This window comes from Desmodus rotundus, chromosome 5 (genome assembly GCF_022682495.2).
Source record: "Desmodus rotundus isolate HL8 chromosome 5, HLdesRot8A.1, whole genome shotgun sequence".
Taxonomy (NCBI): Eukaryota; Metazoa; Chordata; class Mammalia; order Chiroptera; family Phyllostomidae; genus Desmodus; species Desmodus rotundus.
Genome location: NC_071391.1, coordinates 33,059,385 through 33,083,454, shown reverse-complemented (window position 1 = coordinate 33,083,454; position 24,070 = coordinate 33,059,385). Strand labels below are relative to the sequence as shown.

General features: G+C 56.4%; 2 protein-coding genes across 2 annotated transcripts in view; one reads left to right on the top strand and one right to left on the bottom strand.

The window, feature by feature from the left end:
* Window positions 1-17,397, top strand: part of KCNC1 (potassium voltage-gated channel subfamily C member 1) — a 43,070-nt gene extending 25,673 nt beyond the window's left edge. The window contains exons 2-4 of the mRNA XM_024558984.3: window positions 6,002-6,935; window positions 13,804-13,992; window positions 16,010-17,397. Coding sequence (XP_024414752.2) covers window positions 6,002-6,935; window positions 13,804-13,992; window positions 16,010-16,074 — 1,188 coding nt within the window. The 3' untranslated portion in view covers window positions 16,075-17,397. The remainder of the gene's footprint in view (window positions 1-6,001; window positions 6,936-13,803; window positions 13,993-16,009) is intronic.
* A 4,852-nt stretch (window positions 17,398-22,249) lies between these two features.
* The window catches only part of SERGEF (secretion regulating guanine nucleotide exchange factor), a 179,979-nt gene continuing 178,158 nt past the window's right edge, over window positions 22,250-24,070 (bottom strand). The window contains 2 exon segments of the mRNA XM_024558699.4: window positions 22,250-22,340; window positions 22,342-22,549. Of these exon segments, the coding sequence (XP_024414467.2) occupies window positions 22,274-22,340; window positions 22,342-22,549 (275 nt within the window). The 3' untranslated portion in view covers window positions 22,250-22,273.

Sequence of the window (24,070 nt, the reverse complement as noted above, 5' to 3'; positions counted from 1 at the left end):
TAGCACATATTGGTCATTTTAATAGATAAGGTAGTAAATTGCCTTTCTGATTTATGGTTTCAGGGGTGGGGTTATGATAAAAATAACTTGGTGATTTATAAAATTTCTTCTTCTTAAGTCAACAGATCGTTAGTAGGTTTGTCTGACTTTACAGCCAACAGCCTCACCACCCTGGTTACTATAGAAATGGGATGCCTTGCTCTGTTGCCATGGCTACCACTTTCTAGAACACAATTGGTGGGTCTCTCATGGTTTGTGATTTGGTTCTGGGGCGGGGGGGAGAAGCCAGAAACTACCAGCTTCAGTTTATACTGCATTACCAAGAGATCTCGCCGCCTGTGTTGTCTTAAAATTTCACAGGGTGGTCGCTGAGGTGACCAGGCTGGGTGACAGTTACCACTGGGCTGCTGGACAAAGCTCTCTTTGTGGCCCCTCGCCAGCTAGCAGCCCAGGAGGGATTGGCTTCCGAGCTGGCCTGGATCCTGGCTGTGGGGCACAGATGCTGCCCAGGTGGGCTGGAGAAAGGAGACAAGGTCTTTTGGGTGGCAGGAAATCAAGAAGCCTGTGGATGATGGGCCCTAGGGATGGGAAATCGGGGAGCTGGCACCATCCCAGCAGGGAGGCAGGCTGAGGAGGCAGAGGCAAGGTGGGCTTGGAGAGACAGACACTGAGCCAGTCATACCCCACGGGGGTGAAGTGGGTCGGGGAGGGGCCAGCTGAGCGGCCATGCCTGGGGTCTGTTGTATTCCTAGTGGGTGTGCTGTGTGGTGGCCCTTCTGCATCGTCTGCGTGCTCTGAGTGTACGTGTGTGAGCGCCGTGTGGAGGCTGCAGGACGTGCGCCCTGCAGTGCAGCACCCGGGCGTCTCATTCGGTGCGCGGCCATACGTTTCGGTATGCTCCGTGGGCCCCTGTGTTCTCCGTGTGTGTGTGGTCGGGACAGCATGCTGTAGTTTGTGTGGCCACATGCATGCACAATGTATGTGCTTAAGTAATGGGTGAGGTGTGTACTCTGGGTAGTTGTGTGTCTGCAGTCTCTGAGTGATTGTTCCGTGTCCTCTGGTGACTGGGGATTGGGAGGCAGGCAGCTCCCATGGGGCGCAGCCTCTGCCCTTGCCTGCAGCAGGGATGCCCTCCCTGCCAGCATCCAGTTGACCCCAGGTCCTCTCCTCCTCACCCCATGTCCCCCACTTCCTCTGCCTGAGCTTCTGGAACAAGTTGAGATCATCTTCCAACCCCACCCTCTCTGGGTGTTCGAGGAAGTGGGCCAGGTGGAGGTGCAGGCTAGACCATCCAAAGCTGCTGTCAAAGCTTTGCTCAGACTTCCTGAGCAAAGTGGGGGTGCATGCCCTGGACTGCTGTAGCCCCAGGCACTACCAAGTCCTGGGCCAAGAGGCCCCAGAACCATTCAGGCATTGGCTGGGCTCCAGCCTGTGGATCCAGACATCTCAGCTCTCTCCCTCCCTGGGTACGGGTGTAACCTACTCTCAGGTGGTCTGGGCTGCAGGTGTCAAGCTCCAAGATGAACCAGTCAGACACGATCAGGGGCAGCTCCCCAGTGCACTGTGTTTCTAGCCCCAAGTGCTCTGGCCGCCGTAGTGGTGGAAAGAGCTTAGGCTCTAGAGCTAGACAGATTTAGGTCCAAGCCTCTGCTTCATCACTAGCTTTCAACCCTTGGTTCAGTCCTTGAACCTCTCTGTACCTGGGTTTCCTTTTTTGGCACAGTGGGGTTACAACCACCTGTCTAACCAGGTGGTATGAGGATCAAAGGTACAGAATGGGTCCTTAGCTTAAGTAGCTTCCTGTTCTCTCCTTCCTGTGCTCAGATGCCCTGAGTCCAGACAGAAGGGAGCCTCAGACTCAGCTGGATGTGAGCTCTTGCTTTGGCTGTGCACCATGGCTGACCTGCTAGTCTCCAGGCTTAGGAGAATGTGGCGATCTGAACAAGCCAGGGGCACCTTCCTCCACAGTCCTCCCAGGGGCCCACTTGGACCCGGGTGTTGCTGGGGCTCTGCCTGTGACAAAGGACCAGGCTGCTGGCAGCAAAGGTCAGAAAGAAAGCACTGGGAAGTTGGACAGGGCAGGAGGCCTGGCTTCCACCTCTTCTGGCTTCCCTGGGGAAGAAGTCCTAGTGTCTGGCTTGAGGCCTGGCTACTGCTGTCCACCCCGATCCCCACTCCTTTGGCTCTCGGGCCCAGAGAGGAAAGAATCTAGACAGGCTCTCCACTAATGGCTGAGAACTAAGGATTTTTTTTTCTACCCTAATTTTCATAAGACCTGCCCTATTTCTGGGCCTCATTTCCCCATCAAGGCCTGTCCTGTGAGAGGTGCACATGGGATGAAAGCTCTAGGGGCCTATGGGGCCACCAGGGAGCGAGAAGGCTCCTGGGACATCAGTGCCCTGTCTGGGCTGTTCCCATGAGCCTCCCCTAAGCACTAATGAGCCAGAGTTGGAGGCAGGCTCTCTGTCTCCCAGAGGTGAATTTAGAGGCTTCTTGGGGGGGCCTTCATTTGCTGCCAAGAGGAGTCTCACTTGGAGAAGATGTCCCAGAAGAAGGGCTACTTAGTGGGGTGCTGAAGGATGATGTGTTTTTCCAGAGAAAGATTGGCGAGAACACTCTGATGGAAGGAACAACAGGTATGAAGACGAGGAGGTGAGGGACACGGAGGTGGGGGTCAGAAATAGCAGAGTTGCATGTGGCAAGAACATTGGGCTCATATAAGGAAGTCAGCGAGGCCAGAACACAGAGACCACCAGGCTGAGGAGTTAGGGCTCTCCTCTGGGGGTGGCATGGTCAGGTGGCATGTGGAGCTGGGACTCCAGCCGGATGCTCCCTCTGGTATGGAGGCTGGAACTGGTGGCCAAGACCAAAGCCTAAAACTTGTTAGCTTTGATGGCTATAGCCCTGTTGAGAGAAAGTCAGTACATGCAAAGGGGACAGAGGATAGATGTGGGACAGATTAGGAGGGTGATACCATCCATTGGCTGATGGGGCAGCGAGGAGGAGAGATGCCTCTCTACCACTTGCTTTCTACCACTGCCCAGAGTTGAGAGCCTGGGGGTGCAATGGCCCTGCTCTTGGCTCCCTGTCACAAAGGCCAGGGAAGGGGGTATGGCTGGGGGCATTACCTGCCCATGGGGAGTGTGGGCTGTGAATGCCAACTTCCAAGATGGGGCTTCCCAAAGGGAATCTGGGGACAAATACCCAGGGGACATGGATATTTCAGCTCCAAGAGCTCTGGCAGCTCTGGTGATGGGAAGTGCTAGATAAACTTGGGTCACGAGTGGTAGTCTCTTTCAGTCCACTTTGCTTTCCTGGTCTCCCTCTGGGATGACTCAGGCTGGCACTGTCTGGACCCTTACAGAGCTGTTTTGGGAGTTGAAAGACCTGGTTTAAGTCCTTACCCTACTCCACCTGGCCCAAACCTCACCCACTTCAGGGCTGTGGGGGCTCACCTTTTCAGTCCACTGAATTGTACTCATCTCTGTATGTGTCCTTTACCCTCAGCTGGGCAAGGAGCTCCCTGAGGACTGGGCTAAGGCCTTATCCCCTCTGTGCTAGGCATAGCCTGGTGCTTGATGAGGAAGGAAAGGAATGGAGGGAAGGAAGGAGGAAAAAAGAGGAGAGGAGGGAAGGAAAGAATGGATGAATGCATGTTGGATGGAAGAGAGGGAGGGAAGGGGGAAGGAACAAAGAAAGGAAGGAAGGGAGGGAGGGGGAAAGGATGAATGGATGTGTGGATGAAAGGGAGGTTAGAGATGATAGAAGGAAGGAAGATGGATGATGGGTAGGTAGATGGATGATGGACAGATAAAAGAAAGGAGGGATAGGCGGATGGAAGGAAGGATGCATAAGGATCACGACTGCTAGTGTAGAATAGCATTGTTGAGAATCTCTCAGTGCTCTAAAGCTTAGTGTAGAATAGCATTGTTGAGAATCGCTCAGTGCTCTAAAGCCTACAGGACTATCAGCATACCATAGTGATTGCCTTGGGCAGTTCTCTTCCTGCTTCTGGGCCTCAGGCTTCCGTAGTGTGTAGCGTATTGTTTTAGACCTGATAATCCCGAGAACCTGCTCTTATGTTGACATTCTGAAATGCTGACTTTGTCCCTTCCCCTTACCTCTGCCCTTCCCTCAACCCAGAATGTGACTTGGACGGTCCACAGAGTTCTTGGTTTCTAGATCCTTTCCAGGTTGGGTGCCAGGTCCCATGGCCATGGTCAACCCAGACAGGGCTATTCTGGGACTTCCAATGCTGCCCCCCCGCCACCCAACTGGTGGGGGGGCATTGATGCAAACTAAAGAAATAGTAGAAGCAGCCCGGCTGCCTCCTGCTGAAGATACAGGGTGAGACTGTGGCACTCCTTGAAGTTATCTGTGACAGCAGCTCTGTAAACTAAAGGTGCCGCCTATTCCAAACTGCACCCCAGGGCTGCCTCCAGGAAGATGGCCCTGTTCCAGCCATGGTGTGTCTTGGCCAAGCTGAGAGAAGAGGGGTCCAGAGGGAAAGGGAGCAGCAGGAACATGCAGGCAAGAATGACCAGGTGGGCCACTGGAGGACAGCTGATTAGCCAGGGTTCCATTTGCACAGGATGGTGCCGAAGGGGGCCATGGTATGTTCGAGTTCCAGGGGACCCAGCTGGAGGCTGTAAGAAGAGACCTTGCCTGGAATTCAGTCTGAGCAGGAGGGTTTGAAACTCAGACAGCTGCTTGATTCTCTTTCCTTGGGTTTCCATGTGTGCTAGGGGCTCAAGAAGCCCAAGGGGTCATCATATGGGGCCACCAAACCAAATCAAAGGGTCTCCTGAACCCTTTCCTGGGGTCTCAGGGCCAGAGCTGGTGGTTCTGGACAGGCTGGGTTATTCTGGATTATTTCCTTCTCACTGATGGGGTCTGAGAAAAGCAGGTACCCACACATGTTTGGAAAGCTCCAGAACTGCAACAGCTTCTTCTGCCTCCCACCCACACCTCTGTCCTGGGGCTGGCACGCAGCGGAAGGATAAAAGTAGACCCTATGGTTTATGGTACTTCTGAGGATATCTGGTCCAATTCTCCTCCTGGTGCCCAAACCAGCAACACAGTATCTCCACTTGAATATCCCCAAGGTTGGGGAACTCACTTCTAGATTGGATATATGAGTTCCTAGGAGGATAGAGAAAATAGGTAAAAAAAAAAAAAAGTCATCTAAGGCCCCAAGGCAGATACATGTCCTCTTTAGGTTTAGATAGTGTAGAACCTGAAAGAGAATCCGTGAGTGAGGTGCAGCTTCATAAAAATGAGAGCGAATAGGCTGGAGTAGGAAGGAAGAAAGAGGGGAGATGTGGCTTGGTTCCACCATAGCTGCCCCTTCTCGTTTCTTTGCCAACTTCAGCCCCAGCAAGCTAGGTCACTTTCATTAGTCAGGGTGGCTAAATGCTTTAACCACTACCACCCCCCCCCCCAAACCACAGCAACTTAACACAATAGTAGTCTATTTCCCACTGAAGCAATAGCTCAAGGACGGTATTTAATGGTCTTTCTTTTCAGGGTCTCAGGCTCTTCTTTTCTGGTGGTTCTGTGGGTCCCCCGGGCTTCAGCACTTGCCTGACAGTGGGGGGAAGAAAGAGCATGGAAGACTGAGCAGGAAGGTTTTATGAGCCAGACCCAGCATCAATGCACACCCCTTTGGCGCCCTGTCGACTGGCCTGGATTCAGTCACGTGACCCCACCTCACGCAAGGGAGGCTGGGAAATGTAGTCTAGCTGCACATCCAGGAAGAATGGAACCATGTTCTTGAAAACAAAGCAATCTATGCCACAACCCTTTCAACTCCTCCAGCTTCCTTACCCTGTGCCCTGCGGAGGGAAAGGTGGCCTGTCAGCTCCGCCGGTGTTGTAGGAGGGATCACTGTACGTCTTCCCTTGGCCTGGCCTCCGACTGGACCCAACACAAGGGCACCCCAGGTTTCTCCTCTCTGGGTGGGAGGGCCTCCCCTCTGACACTCTGTGTTTCTGCCCCACAGTATGTGGCCTTTGCCTCCCTCTTCTTCATCCTGGTCTCCATCACCACCTTCTGCCTGGAGACCCACGAGCGCTTCAACCCCATCGTGAACAAGACGGAGATCGAGAATGTCCGGAACGGCACGCAGGTGCGCTACTACCGGGAAGCGGAGACAGAGGCCTTCCTCACCTACATCGAGGGCGTCTGCGTGGTCTGGTTCACCTTCGAGTTCCTCATGCGTGTCGTCTTCTGCCCCAACAAGGTCGAGTTCATCAAGAACTCGCTCAACATCATTGACTTTGTGGCCATCCTCCCCTTCTACCTGGAGGTGGGCCTAAGCGGCCTGTCTTCTAAGGCGGCCAAGGACGTCCTGGGCTTCCTGCGCGTCGTCCGCTTCGTGCGCATCCTGCGCATCTTCAAGCTGACCCGCCATTTCGTGGGCCTGCGCGTCCTGGGCCACACCCTCCGCGCCAGCACCAACGAGTTCTTACTGCTGATCATCTTCCTGGCCCTGGGCGTCCTGATCTTCGCCACCATGATCTACTACGCCGAGAGGATAGGGGCACAGCCCAATGACCCCAGTGCCAGTGAGCACACCCACTTTAAGAACATCCCCATTGGCTTCTGGTGGGCCGTGGTCACCATGACAACACTGGGCTACGGAGACATGTACCCGCAGACGTGGTCCGGGATGCTGGTGGGAGCGCTGTGTGCGCTGGCCGGGGTGCTGACCATCGCCATGCCCGTGCCCGTCATCGTGAACAATTTTGGGATGTATTACTCCTTAGCCATGGCTAAGCAGAAACTACCAAAGAAAAAAAAGAAGCATATTCCACGGCCACCGCAGCTGGGATCTCCCAATTATTGTAAATCTGTCGTAAACTCTCCACACCACAGTACTCAGAGTGACACATGCCCGCTGGCCCAGGAAGAAATTTTAGAAATTAACAGAGCAGGTAGGAAACCTCTTAGAGGCATGTCGATCTGACCTTTCACCTTTGCCCCTTGTAGCGATGATTCCAGATTCAGTCAGACTGCTTCCTTAGTTCCATGGGTGATCCTGGAACCCGCACTCAATCTTGAGGTGTGGAGCCTGGGGGCCCAGGGAGATGCTGGGCAGCCAAATTCACCAGGCGAGAGCCCGCTGGAGGAACCTCACTGGTGGCTCTGGGTAAGGCGGTTGACGTGCTGGTCTCACGAGGTTCTGAAGAGATGACAAGGCCCTCGAGGTTGCTGAGGACTCTCTTAGCAGGAGCCCAGGGAGCTGAAGCTCGGTGGGCAGGAGTCCAGCGTGAGTCTCTGACTCAGGCCACTGACCTGGTGTCCGGGCCGGGCGGGGGTGGGTGTGATTTGGAAATGGCAGACAGCTTCTGATTTAGTCTTTACACGGCTCCCTTCAGGCCGTGCAGACGGCACAAATGGTGCATGGGATCTGGCAGGAGGGTCCCTGCAAAGGCAGTGGCAAGGATTCTCACCCCCAGCAGAGCCTATCTCCATAGCTGAGTAGAATTCGTGCTCTGATTCCGGCTGCCTAGCTCCAGGTGCGTCCTAGGAGACGCCTCTAGCCCTCCGTAACAAGCTTACTTCCCCCATAGCATGCCGAACCAACTCATCTTCTACCACCACTCTAGAGTTTAGCATTTATCTTTAGAACCTGTTGGAGTGACTCTAGCTTTCACGTTGTCTGTTTGGGTTGATGGTTGAGTGGGAGTTTCCGATGGCCTTCTGATGGAAGCGGCTGGTGAGCGAGGGACTAGGGGCAGGGCCACCACCCTGGGCAGCTTAGATGAAAGCGCTACAGACCAGCAACCACCACCCACCGAGGGTTCTCCCCACTTCCGACGGTAGGGACTGCAGCAGCAATACATGACACCCCAACCAGTGTACAACCACTTCCCTGTGACTTCAGTGGGGGTGGGGGGGAGGGGGGCATGAACAATACTAGTCACCATGGGATATATTCTAATATTCCATGGCTAGTGGTTTGTTATGGGACTCTCAGTTTTATGAGAGCCTGCACATAGCACATAAAGTTGATCACGGGGCTCTGGTCCGAAGATATAAAGCCCATAGTCTACCTCTACCCATGGAATACCATCGACTTATTCTGTGGACACAGGGATTGCAAGGGAACAGATGACCCAGAGAAGGATACAGCAGTGAGCTAAGAAGGAGCACCGGGTGAGGCAGGCTGAGTGAGTGCTAGCGTTTAGTCTATGAAGGACATCAGCCTTAGATGAGCAAGTTTCCCGCAATTTGGGCGGCCTCCCCCAGCGTGTGATTGACTCTTCCTCCCTGCTGATGCACTCCCTGCCAAACCACCCCCACCCCACTCCAGATCTGGCTTCATCCTGCAGCTGTGCTGCCTAAAACAGTACCCCCAAGGCCCACCTCTCTGCCCATGGGGGCTCTCCAGCCCCTTCTCCTACCCCATACCCTCCTTTTCCTGGGATTCCTGCAAGACCCTGGGAGGAACTTGGTTAGTGTCCTGGGCTGGGTCAGGAGGTGGGCAGGGGTCTCAGAAGCTGGAATGGGGGGCCTGAGGTGGGGCTGGGCTCCGCCAGCCAAGGCATGGCTCCTGCTTAGGAAGTCGGGCGTCGGTTGGTGGAAAGCTCCTGCCCCACCTCTCTGCTGTGGATTAGCCAGCTCTTTGACCACAGGAGCCACCATCATGGTGAGGAAAGTTCCCGGGGCTCTAGGGGAGGGTCTGGGCTCGCCTGGCCCCAGCTCTACTCCAGGCCCCAGCAGGAAATGCTGAGCCCAAGTGGCACCACCATGGTGCCACTTGGCCATTCTGTCACATCCTCCCCAACACCGGATCTTTCAGGATTAGTGCCCCAAGCTTGGGTGCCCCAGGCCAGCCTGTCAGGGATCCCAGGTCACTCCGGTCAGGCACAGATTGTCTGCACTCCTAGACAAAGCCAGTATTCTCCACGTGCTAAGGGTGCACGCGTGCACACACACACATGCACGCACACACAGAGTGCAGATGTGTGTGTTCTGATGTGTACACCAGCTAGTCCCAGGGACAGAAGCCCTCTTCCCATGCTGCAGCAGGCCTGTAAAGCCCACACACTCCTGCTGGATCCCCTGGGCTCACGGCCATGGCAGCCCTGCCCCTGTGGGCCTCCTTACCCTAGCCCCACGTCTCAAGACCCCAAAGCTCTGGCACAAACAGCCTCCATGGCTGAGAAGGTATTCTGGGCTCTCCCAAGCCTTTCCCCTGGAGCCCAGATGCCAGGATCCTCCTCCTGCCACCCCCTCTCGTCCCCACATTGAATCTCCACTCCCTTCCCAAGCACTCACTTGCCCTGCTGGTGCTGGTTTAATGCCCATACCTGTCCACCTTGGCTCTGAGACCCTGCCTGAGCTTCACCCCTCACCAGAACACTCCTTCCACCAAATGCTGGTGTGTGAGACCAGGATTAACTGTCACTGAGAGGGGTGTGTGAGCCCCCATCTCTGCCTCCCCAGGTCCCTTCCCATCCACCTCCTTTCTGCTTATAGCTGTGCACCTAGATGGGCGTGGGGCTGGGCCGCATTTGTGAGTGAGTGGGGGAGGCCAGAGGCAAGGAAGGCGAATGTGGGTGGAGACCCAGCCCTGCAGGGATAGAAGGAGGTGAGATGCAGCACCCAGCCCTCTCCAGCCTCACTCCACCCACAGGGGCAGTCAGGTGGCCTCATCTAAGAAGCCTGGGGCTCTCCATTTCCTCTTAGAACCTGGATTGGGGCCAAGCACAGCATGCTGGGCCCTGAGGCACGGCCCCTGCTCTAGCAAGGCCTCCCAGTCAGGCCAGCAGCTCCCACCCCCCCCAATACCTCTGTTCTCTCCTGCAGCCTCAGGTCCATGTGTCTGTGAGGACGATCTGGTCTGTTCTGCTGTGCCGTGGCTGGCCTGGCTTCCATGTGGGGGCATCTGTCCTGGGGGGTTGTAGGACCTCACAGGGGGATGCCAGGAGAGCACCCCGCATCATCAGGGGCTGCCTGGGGCTGATGGCCCAGAAGTTGCTCCTGTCCCATCTGCGGTCAGGGGCAGTGGTGGCGGGGCCAGACCACTTGATCTGGACAGCTCCGAGTGCACCCTCTGTCCTGCCATGTCCATTCACGTTGTCTCGTCCATCTCTGCTCCTGTACTGTGGGTTGTTCCTCTGTGGTGCCACGTGTGGGGCTATGGGATCCCACCACAGGTGGGCTGGTCTGGGCAAGGGGTGGTAGCCAAGCCCCCTTTTCTGCCCACAGGCACGCAGAGCAGCAGTGAGGCCCCAGAGAAGACCCTGCCCGGGACCTCTGGGAGCTACCATGGCAGCCTCCTGGGCATCTTTGGGGTGGGGGGTGGGAGGTTCTGCCCTGAGCAAATGAGTCCGAAGTTCTCCTCTCCCAGGCCCCCCGCCTTTCCCCTGCTTGGCTGCGGCTGCGGAGAGAGGCTGGGAGCAGGGCTAGCCCAGGGCAGGAAGTGATATGATAGGGGCGGAGGTGACCGGGCAGGTGTGGCTAGGGCCCCTCCGCATGAGCTGACCAAGTTTCTGCTGGATACAGGGCCGGGGGGCAGCTGGGATCCATGTGGGGTCGGGTGGCCCCCAAGTAGTCTGAGGGGGAAGCATCAGAAAAACGATGCAGCTCTGAGGGCCAGGCCTGGTGTTCTTTTCTGTGTTGTTCATATTCTCTCTTTTTCTCTCTCTTCACTAATCATGTTTCTCTCTCTTTCTCTCCTCGTTTTGTTGCATGACTTGTGCCGGTTCTCGTGACTGTACTCTGCTCGTGTCTCTCCCAGACTGTCCCCAGTTAGCCTGGGACTTTTCCCCTGAGCCCCCCGCTGGGCACACCCCTTGGAGCTAAACCCAAGGAAATGCCCAGCAACCCCCCACCCCGCCCCAGCCTTGTGTGCGCCCCTGGTGGCCGCCGCTGGTCTGAACAGTAAGTACACTGGCGGTGCCTGGAGACCAGGGCGGAAAAGCCAGCCCTGCTGGCTGAGGGCCCTGACACCGGCTTCTCCTTGCTCCAAAGTTTAAAAAAAAATGACCCTCTTGCGGACGCTCATCTATCTCAGCCCATTTCAAAGCCTGGAAACCATCTCTGTGAGCCGCTGCCCATGCTGCCATTTCATCTTCACCAGCCCTCGGGTCCAGTGGGGCGGAGGGGCCCTGGGCCAGGGAGGCAGGGCTCCCGCTTTCTGGGAGCAAGGGGGAACTGAGGCTCCTGGTGGCCATCTCATCCAAAGGATGGGGTGACAGCAGAAGCATGAGGAGTCTTGGGTGAGCCGACCCTCTGGCCTTTTTCATGAGTTCCCCAGGTTTAGAGAGTCGGCCCCTCCTTTGTTTCTCTCTCTTCCAGCCAGCCCTCTGGAGTGGGGAGGGAGAATGCTTCCCAGTTTCTGACAGCACCCCAAACCACAGATAAACCAACGACCCAGGGAGGCTGGCTTCTTCACAGAGCAAGACCTAAACTCTTTTACCCAATTATAGCCCTCTCCTCAAAGTCATGGTTGATAGAAGAAGCAGGCCCAGATGTGTCGGGGGGGAGGTCTCTTTAGGAAGCAAAGGTATGAAGCTCACATCTAACCAAGGATCCCTGATGGTTGCCCCCTGCTCCCGTTCCCTGCAGGAAAAACCAGCCCCAACATTGGAACCTTTAAAGGCTGTGGGAGCTGGATGCTCCAGGGCCATGGCACGGGTGGGGGGAGGGCCGGGGGCAGGGCAGAGCCATTGGTGGGGACTCAGCACTCAGAGCCCGAGGAGAGGTCTCATGCTCCACCGCCCACCTCTGACCAACCCCCGGGCAAGAACTGTAGGCTGTAGCTACCTCTGCTGACAGACAACAGCCATCAGAGAGACAGCAGGTCCTGGCTCCCCTCCCAGATGGAGATGCTGCCTGGTAGGGCTTACTGTTTTCCCCTTGAGGAAAACTTGTGCAGGGTGCTATGGGCCCCGACTTCCACACCTTCATCCACATTCTCCTTCTCATACTTCCCTCCCCTGTCCCCAACCAGCCTCCTCCCTCAGCTCAGAGAGGGAAGGAAGCCAGGAGCCAGCCAGAGCGGGAGGCAGGACCCGGCGTGTCTGTGCGCCCAGGTGTGCGCCTGCAGGCACACCCCCAGTGCTAGGGAGGTCCCAGCCCCAGTTACATGGTGTCAGAGTTACCTTGGTAACTGGCCTTTCTGGCTCAGAGTACATCGGGGAGTGAAGCCCCTGGGATTTGTTGAGAAACGCACTGTACGTGAAATGCTTTGCCATCTTGTATGACAGACATTTTTTTAAGTTCCAAAATTATGATGGGATTTTTTTTGGATTTGCTTTATGAATAAACCTGATTGGTCCATTTCTCTTTTGACTGACTGCCTCTTTGTAGTGACACAATGTGCACAACGGTGGCCCTGCCCGCGGGCACACCGAGCATGTGCCCGCGGAGAAGGATCACCTCTACGTGTAGTTCCACGACGTGAACGGGGTCACGGAAGAGGGTCAGATTGGGAGGAGACTGTCTCTGGCTTTTTTTCCCTTTTAGTCTTTCAGAGACCCCCCTCCTGTGGTCCCACTCACGTTGGTGCCCGTCTTCTCTGGAGGCTCGCACCCTAGGTGAAGTCTTTGAGAAAGCTGAGGTGCCCACAGCGGGGCCTGAGTTGGCTCCACCCTAGCCAGGGACAGTCTGCTTTGAGAGCCCAGAGCGTGGGGCAGGCTCAGTCCCCAGGAGTGATGGGTGGGGGCCGAGGCCAGCAGAGCCCCTCTGCCAGCTCCAGGGACTTCCACAGCGCTGCTCCTGGACCTGGGAGAGGGCGAGCTCCCTGCTGTGGCCACACCTCCCCCCCCAACAGGTGCCCCCAGACCTCCTCCCAGGTTCCTTCTCAGGCTGCCACGGAGGCCGAGACTCGTCTTCCCCACCTGCGCCCATCGCTGCTGTTGTCTTTACACATCCATTCGCTCTGCTTCTCGGGGGAGGCTGCTGAAAGGAGACTGAGGAATGGGAGCCCCGCCCAACCCATGGCTCGCTGTCACCGCCTCATGCAAACATCCCAGTCGTGCCTGCGTGAGCTGACCGGGCCTGCTTGGTGCGGAGCGGGGCGGGCGTCACCGGCTCCGTCTGAGTGGGGGTCGGAGCAGACTGACTGACCAGCACCGGTCTGTGTGGCGCTTGGGGCAGACTGACTGGTCCAGCTGGGTCCGTGTCGGGGACAGAGGAGCCTGTGAGACAGGGCCAAGTCTTTGTGGGGGGCAGAGCATACAGAGTGACCAAATCAGAGCCACATGGGGGGCGGGCAGGCTGTGCAATCAGAGGCGGCGTGTGCGGTGTGGTCAGCGCAGAGTGAGTGAGCAGACGGGATCAGTGGGGCAGAGTCTACGGATGGGGTCTGGGTGGGGCCAGGGAAGCCTGAGCTGGTAGGAATGGGGGGCAGTCAAGCTCTGGTCAGCAGCAGAGGGGTCAGAAAAGGCTGCCTCTCTGGACTGGAGTGTTTCTGTGTGTCTGTCTGTCTTCCCCTGAGCTCTGTGTCTGGCCCTCTACCCATGTCTGCATCTACACCATCATGTCTCATCGGCCCAGCCTTGGGCCCTGGGCCCAGCCCCCAGCACCACGCTTGCTGGGCCCCCGACTCATCTTTTTGCAAACTTTGAGCAAACCCAGGAGCCCTTCCTTCGCAGCACCAGGGACAGCCCACAGGCTGCTGCAACGAGCCGGAACCCCCAGCCTCGAGCCTCCCTCCATGGCCCCTCACTTTTCCATCTCCGTCCTCAGGGACGGGCTGCCCCTTGCTAATGCCCCACCTCTGGCCTGTCCCCCCCCACCCCACTAAACAGTTTTCAGTGTCTCAATAGCTTCTGCTTATGTTTGAAGATTCCAAACTGAATGGGGAGGTGGCGAAGGCCGCGCTGGCGAACGAAGACTGCCCCCACATAGACCAGGCCCTCACTCCCGATGAGGGCCTGCCCTTTACGCGCTCGGGCACCCGCGAGAGATACGGACCCTGCTTCCTCTTATCAACCGGGGAGTACGCGTGCCCACCTGGTGGAGGAATGAGAAAGGGTATGTAGAGGAGGCTGGGGCGCTGCATCAGCCTGGCCGCCTCGCGCTCCTGCAGATGGGTGGGTGGGGTGGTGGGTGAGGGGCATTGAGGGGCAGGCAGGCACACTGATGGGGGGCAGGGAGCAGAAGGAGCCCCCAGGGTTGGCCCCCCACCGAGGTCTGAGTCCCTCTCTCCTAAGTGCAATGTCAGGCCAGCAGGGAGAACCTGAGGCCCAGGCATCCATGGGTTGGTATTAAGGATTAGTAAGTATCCAAGGGGTTGGAAGGGCTGGGGACAGGCTGGCTGACCATGGGCTATGACCCAAGGCAGAGGGGTACCCAGGGATGCGGAAGGAGCTTCGACTGCTCCAGGCTGCTTTGGCAGATGGCAGGTCAGACCCAAAAGGCAAAGTGATCCTTCTGTCCAGTGGTTGAGGAGGGCAACAGGGCAGGCCCTGTGGGCTTAGCTACCCAAGATCCATGCTCTGGAAGAAGCCTCCTTTTAAGAGAAACCGTAGCCCATTGGGAGGGGAGCCATGAAGAAAGAGGTGGCTTCAGGCCAGGGGGGCGGGGGGTGAGGCCAGTGTCTTTGCTAGGGAAGGTGTGTGCTAGTCAGAACATTGCTAGTGACAGATAAGAGAATTTGCCAAGAGAAGGTTGTTAACACGAGACTGTAGCCCCTTCCATCCCCAGCGCCCATTAGCCCGGCCCTGGGTATGGTCAGCGCCCCCTTGTGGTTGGTGAAGGAAGGACGTGGTGGTCTCTGCTCAAGGACTCCTTCTACCAGACCCTTACCTTAGGCTGACACCCTGGGGAAAAGGCTTCTACTAGAGCTAGATTGAGCATGGGCTGGGGAGAGGCTTGGGGTGGGAGCCCAGAGCACCCTAGCTCAAGGCTCCAGGCATTGGCCCAGGGCCCGGAAGGCGGAGAAAGCTATCAGTACAGCGGACTGGCTGGGCCGCTCGTGCATGTCTGGGAGCACCTCCCATGCCCACATGGGATGCATGCCGGCCAGGGGGAGCAGGCTGGGCCACAGTGATAGTTGGCTTTTTAGAGCAACAGCTGTGTAGCCTGTAGCCATTTACAACTGCTCCAGTATTTGAAGTGGTTCAACAATACACAAGGAGAAAATGCAGAGTTCAAAATAAAGGGCAAACCCAAGAGGGATAGACAGCCTACACTGAGATGGGAGAAGTCCTTTTTGTCACGGTGCTTAGTGTGCCCACCTGATCCAGGCTGGTCCCTGCTTCCGTGCCCTGCCTGGAGGTCCCTTGGACCCCAGCGCGGCATACTGCTCCTCGCATGGTGCTGCATGGCGGAGGGCTGCTGGCCTGGCCGGGGGGTGGGCCTCATCCTTGGCACCTTCCATGGATAGGCCTAATGCAACTGGCTTTTCCCCCAGTGGAGGCTCTAGAATGCCAGGAACAGAGGCAGCCCGGGAGAGGGAGGGGAAAGCAGGCACAACATTCCCGGCGTCTGTGGGCTGCCTGCCTCCTCCTTGTGTGTTGGACCAATCTGTGTGGCTTCAAAGAGCAGAAAGGAGAGTCTCTTTACTGTGCTTCCAGAAGCCCAGGGAGTGTGGGACAGATGAAGTCTGCTCTCCCTGCAGTTGCCCAGCGGCAGCCACTGTCCCCAGGTGGTGCCCACTGCCCACTCCCACAGAGGCGAGGAGTGGCTGCCAGAGTCTTTGGGAGGCGCCAAGGGTGAAGTGCCCCAGCCACACTCACTGGGCCCCACTCTCATGGAGCCATGACAGCTGCCAAAGACTTGCTTTTCTCGGGATAATTCCAGGCCATAAGCCCTGTGCAGAGTAGGAGAGGAGTTAGGAACTCTACCCGGCCCCCGCCCAGGAGGGAGAGAAAGAGGCGTGCTAGGCTGGCTCACTGCATGGGAAAGCCAAGCCAGCTGGAGAAGAATCTGCCTGCCTCTGCATGCGGCTGTTCTGTCTTTCCTCCTCCTTCCTTAAAAACTAAGTACCAAGCGGGATGGGAAAGCCAAGAAGAGACGCTCAAGTGTTAATTGTATTCTTTACATACAGATCTTTGCAAAGAAAGCCCTGTCATTACTAAGTATATGCCGACAGAGGCTGTGAGAGTGACTTGACCAGGCGGCTTGGCCGAGGACACTGGTGGCTAATAAGCATCTGGGTGGACCTGCAGCCCCTCCTCACCCTCGGACAGAGTAAATTCACGCCACGCAGGTTTGCCGGACGAGTCCGAGTGGCCCAGGCATTGTGCTAGGACGGACGTAGCTTTTTCTACGGCCAAATGGTAATTGACCGTAGAGGATTTCTTTTTCTTCTTTTCATTTTTTAAACTTTTATTTTATTCGGGGAGGGGTGGGCGGAAGGGTCCCTTAGCATGACTTGCATGAAGTTAAACAGAAAACCTAGCAAACCAAACCCACCCACCCCCTGCAACTGTATGATTACCCTAAACACCACCAACAACGAAAAGAAAACAGCAGAATCTATTTTCTTTCAAAGCTCTTTACTTTCACATGCAGTGGAGCCGGACTGTGAGGGTGTTCGGTTGAAAACTGTACATTTCTGGGGGAGGGGCTGAGGCTGGGAGAGGGGTGGGGCCGGGGAAGAGATCGCTCCCCTTTTTCATACACGAGATCGAGAGGAGAGGTTCCCGAAAGGGCAGTTGGTCAGTCATCGGTCATATTGACCTCCCCTTCATAATTCATCTCTCACGCGGAAACTGAGAACTTCGCTGCAAACAGAATTGTGGAAACTCGCGCTGCCGCCTTCTCCCCTCAGCCTGGCATGCTTGAGACCCAGCGGACGTCGCCCTGAGACCCCCGGCAGCGGCTAGTCTAGGTTGATCCTATCATCTTTTCCGATGTGTAGATCCAGTGTGACCAACTTTCATAACAAATTGTTCGTAGTAAATAACCTACACCGTATGGATTTTCCACGTGTTTCTTTAGAGCACCAAAAGATCAGGACCACGGGAGGGGCGGCCCTCCCCCACCTTTAACGAGGCACAACCTGGCATTGTATGCAACCTAGTACTTCAGAGTAAAAACTGCATGCCCAATGTTATGCAAAGCGACTCTAGCATGAAATAAATTTTGTATCATGGTTTCTGTATAGTCTTAAAGCAGATTTGTTTTGCTGAAGCAATCGGAGGTTTGCAGAGACACACGTCTGCATCTCGAATAAATATAGTATTTTCCCAAAAGAAACAGAGGACAGTAGCTTGGCTTTGGTCTGATTCTAAAATTAGTGGTGGGGGGTGGGGGTGGGGAAGGATGATATTTTTGAAAAACACATGCTTGAGTTGAAAAAAAAAATGCAACATCTCGAGCTTTCACTGCAGCTCGCAGCGTTTCCTGGAAAGAGAGCAATGCTGCTTTAGCTCAACACCCTCCCCTCCCCGGGCCCTGGCTCTTGATAATAAAAAGCTGACTTTTGAGATGAAGCACGGATCTGGGTTTTTATTGCCTCAGTCAGTGTCACAACTTGGTTCCGGGCCGCCGGTCAGGCCCTGAGGAAGAAGTTGCTCCCTAGCCAGGCCCCTGCAGATCCTGTTGGCTGGAGGGTGGAGGAGAGAGGCAGCTCTCCGGAAGGACAGGGCACGCGGGGACCTGACCGAGGACAGGCACGTCCTCTACAGACACGGCAGCTTCTCTGTGGAGTCGTGCTGTAGCCACCACTCCCTGCAGACTCCCAACATCTGGCCGTGCCCCAGCCCGCTCTGCCCTTCCCCTGCAGACATAGTCCCTTCCCCCCAGGGCCATCCTGGAGTCGGGCGGAGGCAGAGGCAGGCGTCTGACTGACAGGTGGGGGCCTCCCCAGTGGTGCTCTGGGGGGACCCAGTCTGGTGGAACACCTTATGGCGCACCCCTCACTCAGCCTGGAGGCGCCTTGGAAGGGGAGGAGCCCTCTCCTAGGGATCTCAATTCCATTGGGTTGTTCACTTGGCTTTGATTGGGGGTGGAATAGGGGACTGGGGTTCCAATTCTTCTCTTAGCCTTTAGGAGATTCAGGAACGTTGAAGCGGAAAAGTTCCTATAGTTGGAGCACTTTACAGACCAGGCCGGAGGCCCGGGGGTGGGGGTGTGGGGGGGTGGGGAGGTGACTGCCCAGGGCCACAGACAAGTGGGTGTTGGTCTCCCCCTGATTTCAATTTCCTTGGTGCCTCCCAGCCTGTCCTGAGTCAACAGTCAGATGGGGGTGGGGAGGGAGCTGAAGGTGTGGGCCCAGTTTTCATCTAACAGTTCACATCCCTTCTAAGCATTTGCCTCAACTTCCTGGTGCCCTGTGAGGTCTGGGAACCAAGAGGTGGGGGTCAGTGGGGTGGTGAGTACAGCAAAGCCTCGGCCCAGGGCTTCTGCGGCTGAACAGCTGCCAGATCTGCGCTGTGTACGTAACGGCCATTCATAAGCTTCAGGACGTAGACACCGAGCAGCCTCAGCTGCCCCAGGGCAGGTCACACGCCCTGTGCCCAGCTCCACCTGGAGGAAGTGCCTCCAGTGGACTCGAGCGGGACTCGACACTAAGCTGCTTGGAATATGGGTTTTCAGGGACATAGTAGCTCATGGGGAAGGGGGATTAACAGACTCTGATCCTCTGTTGGGGGGGGGGTATCGCGGGGGGGTTGTCTAGTGGGAGCCCACAATAATTCAACGTGCCTGTTGTAGAGGCAAGAACAAGACACGAAAGTGACTGGCCCGAAGCCACACGGCCAATGAGTGACGAAGCCGAGGTTTTAAACCCGGGAGGACTGCCTCCGGAGCTTGGGTGAAGCTGTCCCAAGGCCTTCCTGGAGCTGGGGGGCACTTCATAGGAACACTGGAGCTGCTGGTCCTGCATCCCCAGGTCCTGCATCCCCAGGCCCTGCTTCCCCAGGCCCCAGACTGGCCTCCTGGCCTCCCTCACAAAGCGCCATGGGTGTGACTGAGGGGCCACTTCACATGCCGCTCTGAGCTTTGCACGTGCGTATTTGGCCACCGCACTCTCCTGCTTAAGCACCCCGTCACCCTAAGAGTGGAGCTGACTCTCCTTAAATTGGCTACCAAGGCCTCTCTTCTCCCAGCTCTCACTTCTGGTCACCCTGAGATTCGGAGCCTGGAGCAGTCACGCAGGCACACCTCAGGGCCTGGCATTCCTCCCCTTTACCCCCCTGCCCCCACCCCTCCCCACTAACTCGCCAACTCCCCGTTTCAATTTATCACTAAGCTATTTCACTTAGAAATGGTGGGTGTCTGGGGGGCCTGGTGGAGGGCTCTCCTGTGAGCGCCAGGCCTGGACTCACCGTTCCCAAGCACGGTCTCATGTCGCTTTGTTCTGGTGGCCCACTGGGACCGAAGGCAGCAGGTGTGTCAGGACGGGGTACCTGTATCAGGAGGGGGAGTGTGGGCACTAGGTTAAGAGGTGAACACCCCACTAACACTTGGTACCTGGTGGGCTGCCAACCATCACTCCTGGTGAGGCCTGAGACCTGCGAGCGTACAATGGGGTCCCGCCTCTTCACTTCCCTTTCCTTCTCTCACACGGGAGGGCTGGGAGGCCAATTTATAATCGGTCTGTCAGAAAAAATTAACTTTTAAAAACAAGGGGCATTTTCTCTAGCTGGCTCCGGTGGTTCACTAGTGAACAGGCGGATGAGTGCGACCTTGCCGATGGCTATGCACCTCAGGGCACAGCCATCGAATGCCGTGAGAGGGAAAAGCAAAGGATTGGGGGCAAATCACAGCGCCCACTCTCAACCTCCCCACGCCACGGCGACCTACAGACACAGTGACACGTTCACTCACTAACATTTATTGGGCACTTCCTCTGTAGCAGGACCTGTCCTCGGGGACAGTTTGCAGAATTGACCTAGACCCGGTCCTCGCTCCCCAAGAGCTCGGGCCTATTAGGAGCGAAGGGCTCGAACATCTACAGGTCTGAGATGGCGCACCAGGGACCAAAGGGTCCAGAGGAGAGCCTGGGGACACTGTCAACAGCCCCTTACCCCCGGCCCCGGAGCTTTCGGTCACTCATCAGACCCAGCCCATGAAGTGCCTCAAGGAAGCCTGTCTGCCGCTGTCAGGAGGGCGAAACACGGGGACTCAAGGTGACGGGACAGTCTGGTGACTTCAACTGCCACAAGCTACCCATTCCTCCACGTGTGAATCATCTGCGCCTGCGTGCTTCCAAGAAGGGTCTGGCTCAGGTTCTGGGCGAGGGGCTGACCCTGTTTCAGGCTGGAAGGGAGTCCGGAGTCCCTTCTTTCCTCTGCCCGCAAGGCCCCAGCAGAGGCTCTGGGGCTCAGCCTCGGAGGACCTGTGCCTGGGTTTCTCCCGGCAGGTGCTGAAAGAGGTGGGGGGAACTCGGCACTGCCAGGCCCGGAGGCGGTGTGGTGGCCCCTCATGAGTGGAAACGCCGGCTGGGAGGTATGGGCCTGCGCACTGTCCCACATGGGACTGCTCGTTGGCCAGTGTCCTGGGCAGACCCCCCGGCCTGTGGGTGGAGGCTGCTAACGATGGGCTTGCTCCAGCATGGGTCACTCTGAGGGCTCGGTCACCTTGGCAAAACGAGCTCAGAGCGCGCAGAGGTGCCCTTCCCGCGTTCCAGAAGGGCTTCGGGCTGCACTGGCCTCCTGGTTCTAGGAGGTGGGGGACCAAGGACTCAGCGGGCCAGGGAGGCATGTTTATAGGGAACAGGATTGCGAGCAGGATGTCGTGCGTTGGTGTTCAAGGTCAGTCGCCTGTTGTGGGCGGTCTCCATGGTCAGGCCTGGGGAGCTCAGGACTGTCCTCATTCCCGTTGGCATGGGCTGAACCCGCCACTTGTCCTACAGCTCCCCCTTGCCTGCCCACCTTGGCTGGGCTCGGAATGGGCCATCTCCCAATCAGGACCTGGGGCCAGGAGTGAGGTATGTGGTCTTGAGAGGGTACCCCCCCTTCTAGGCCCCCACTTTCCCACACAAACGACGAAAGTCCTGGGTAAGACCGGTGGTTCCAAACCTTTCTTGAGGACCCTGTGTCAAGTGAAGTCTTCTGTGAAGTCGAATATATAATATAGATTAAAATATAGCAACTCTGAATCGGGTAGAGGGTGGGGACCTGGACCTCAGTCCTCCTAGCTTCCATTACCCACAGTCCACCAGGTGGCTACTGAGTTCTCGGGAGACTTCTAGGGCTGTAATGAAGGCAGCTTGAGGCTATGAGGCTAGAAGATCAGTCATTACAGGTCCTCCTGCCTTGGTGCCCGGTGTTCTGCAGCTTCCTAAAGCCATCGGAGCCTGGCCCTCCCAGACCCCAGCCCTCTCCGGGTCACAGAGGGAGGCCATGTGGGAGGAGCACAGAGTGGCTGGCGACCTGGGGCCCTCCCACTTAGCCCCCAGGGATCGATGCCTTCTGACACCCTGTGGCCAAAGGCCTGCTGTCAGTCACAGCAGAAAAGAACTCTGTCCCCCTGAGCCACTGGTGCCACCGGGGAAGCCTGGGGCCCAGGGTCCGGCCTGGTTCCCATTTCACGTGGGGCCCCTTCTTGCAGAGGTTAGGGCCTGGGGGCAGATGCAAGGGGCTTAGGGGCTTAGTGCTGCCATCCCTGCAGACCAGACCCCCTTCCTATGCACGGTGGCCGTCCCTCACCTGAAATGACACAACATGGCAATTTAGTCATACAGATTAGCTCCAGAGGTCGCCTGGCTCAGAAGACATCAATCGTCTGGGAGTTTCTGAATGGTGAGCTCTGGATTACAGATACCTCTGTCTGTCCCAGGGGTCTCCTCTGCTGGGTCTTCCCAGAATTCTTATCTCCTCCTCCACTTACCCACCTCCACTTCCATCGACTCTGACTCCAGAGCCTTATCCCGTGGTCCTAGTCACCAAGACAAGAGCTCCCTCCCATCCAGGTACCCAGCCACCAGACCAGGGTACCCTGATACTCTTGAACCAAAAGCTACATGCTCTGGACCCTGAGAATAAAACCCAGGAGAGGCATGTGGCTGCTCTAAGCACGACTTAGAAACCTTCGGTCTTGCTGAATCACTGGTTGCTGGACCAGAACAACAGCTGGGCATGGGCCTCGCCTTTCTGTCCTCACCAGGCAGGGTGGGCCTGGAGCTTTCCTGCTGCTTCCCACGTCCCTTGGCAAGGACCTAATCCCCATTCTCATCTGCTGGGCGGAAAGGATGTCTCTCCCTGTGCCCCAGGCCCCTGGCCAGCAGCCTCCTGTCACCCCGGCCAGTGCCCAGCCCAAGCACAGTGCCTCCTGAGCCCTCCTTGGCTGACCCCATGCCCCAACAACGCAATTCTCCAGGAACACTCTGAGTGGGAAAAGCTGCTTTATTACAGGGTCTGTGTCACAAGGCTTCCATTTCTGCACCTGTAGGATTGGCTTTGGGTAGGTAGTACTGGTTGTCTTTCCGTGGCTTCCTGAGATTTGGTGTCCGCACTGGCCGCTGGGGGAGGGAGGGCGGGCAGCTGGCAGAAGGCCAGGGAGTGGCCAGCCCCGCAGCCCACGAGGAGCACAGATGACGACTGCAGGGCCTGCACCAGCTTCGGGGCCCAGATGTTGGCTTCACTGCCGTCGCCGCACATGCCGTGCTCGTTCCAGCCCCAAGAGCAGCACGCCCCACCTGCAGAGGAGAGAGGAGGCTGCGGTGGAAGCAGTCTGGGTCTGGGTGAGGGGGTTGAATCGCTCACCGTGGGAGCACAGGCATCGTCACAAACCCCAAGAAACTGAAGCTCAGTGACATTCGGGGGGCTGTTCACCATCCCTGCTTCCACCCCTGCCCTCCCGAGTCTGCCTTTGCTTCACTGCTCCCCACTCCCACCAACCCAGACTTGCTGCCTCCCCAAACCTGGCTCTCCCCTCGACCCCTCCCTCAGTGTCACCCCCCGCATGTGATCTAAGGCCTGAAACCCCATCTCCCAAAATATCTCACATCCTCCCACGTCTCTCCATCTCCACTGCCTCCACCCTGATCCCAGCGCCATTTTCTCTCCAGTGGGGCTGCTCAGCATCCGCAGATCTTCAAAGGGCATCTCTGAGATGCCCAATCTAATCCTGCCGCTGCCCTGCTTAAACCCTTCAATGACTTCCACCACCCTGCCTCCTTCCGGCTCCTCGACTGCGCCCTGGGGGCCCTTCCCTTCTCTCCAAGTCCTTGCTACACTGGGCTCCAGGCCTGCTCCTCACCCTTTGGAGCCCAGTTAAGTGTAGCTCAGAGGCCAGATTCCCCAGGGGCCCAGTTTGCCTTCGGTTCCTCTCCTGGCCCTGGGACTAAGCCAGCACAGGCTGTGGAGAGATGACCTGCGTGGTGACATGCTCACCATCCCCTTCGCACTAGACCTTCCCCTCTATGGCGAGGCAAGGAACTGGACTTCCATTCGCCGCCGTACCCAGCAGGGCGCCTGTGCGCAGCTGGGACTCAGGACAGGTTTGCCGACCAGACCAGAGAGCACAGAACTCAGAGCCCGCATTGCCGCAGGGGCCTCTCTGGCCTCCACCGGGCTCCCGCTTCCGCTCCCACCCCACCGCAGCCCCTCTCCTGGGCTTCTGGACCCTTTCCTAGGGTCTAGATTCACGTTTTCTGTAGTTGTTTAAGAATTCTTTCTGGATATAAATGTAATACATTTTCATAACAAAAAAAGGAAAAAGTGGGAAATATGGATGAGTGTGAAGAAAAGCAGACTTCCAGAATTTTGCCCACTACCGCACATATTTTAAATATCTCTTTCAAATTTTTAATTTGTGAAATTTGTAAATATTTGTGTATATTTGTCCTGTTTTATGCCTTAACACTGTAACACAAACATTTCTCCATGGAATTGCAAATTATTCAAAAAGTAAATTAAAAATAATTTGAAATTTTGAAATAGCTAAATATGCAGAAAGGTCCAAAAAAATAATTTAATAGAAAGACACAATATCTCCGTCCAGATTTAGAATATTAGTTAACATTTTGCCATTTTTGCTTCAACTCTTCCTTTAAAAAAGAAAAATCAATCAAGCTGGTGTACAATATCTGCATGCTTGTTTAATATTTTCCCACGTGTCCTTAAATACTATGTAATAGTTTTAGTTTGTTTTGAAGATGTATATAAATAGTATCATTCAAATATGTATCATTTTTATGACTTGTTGTTTTCACAGC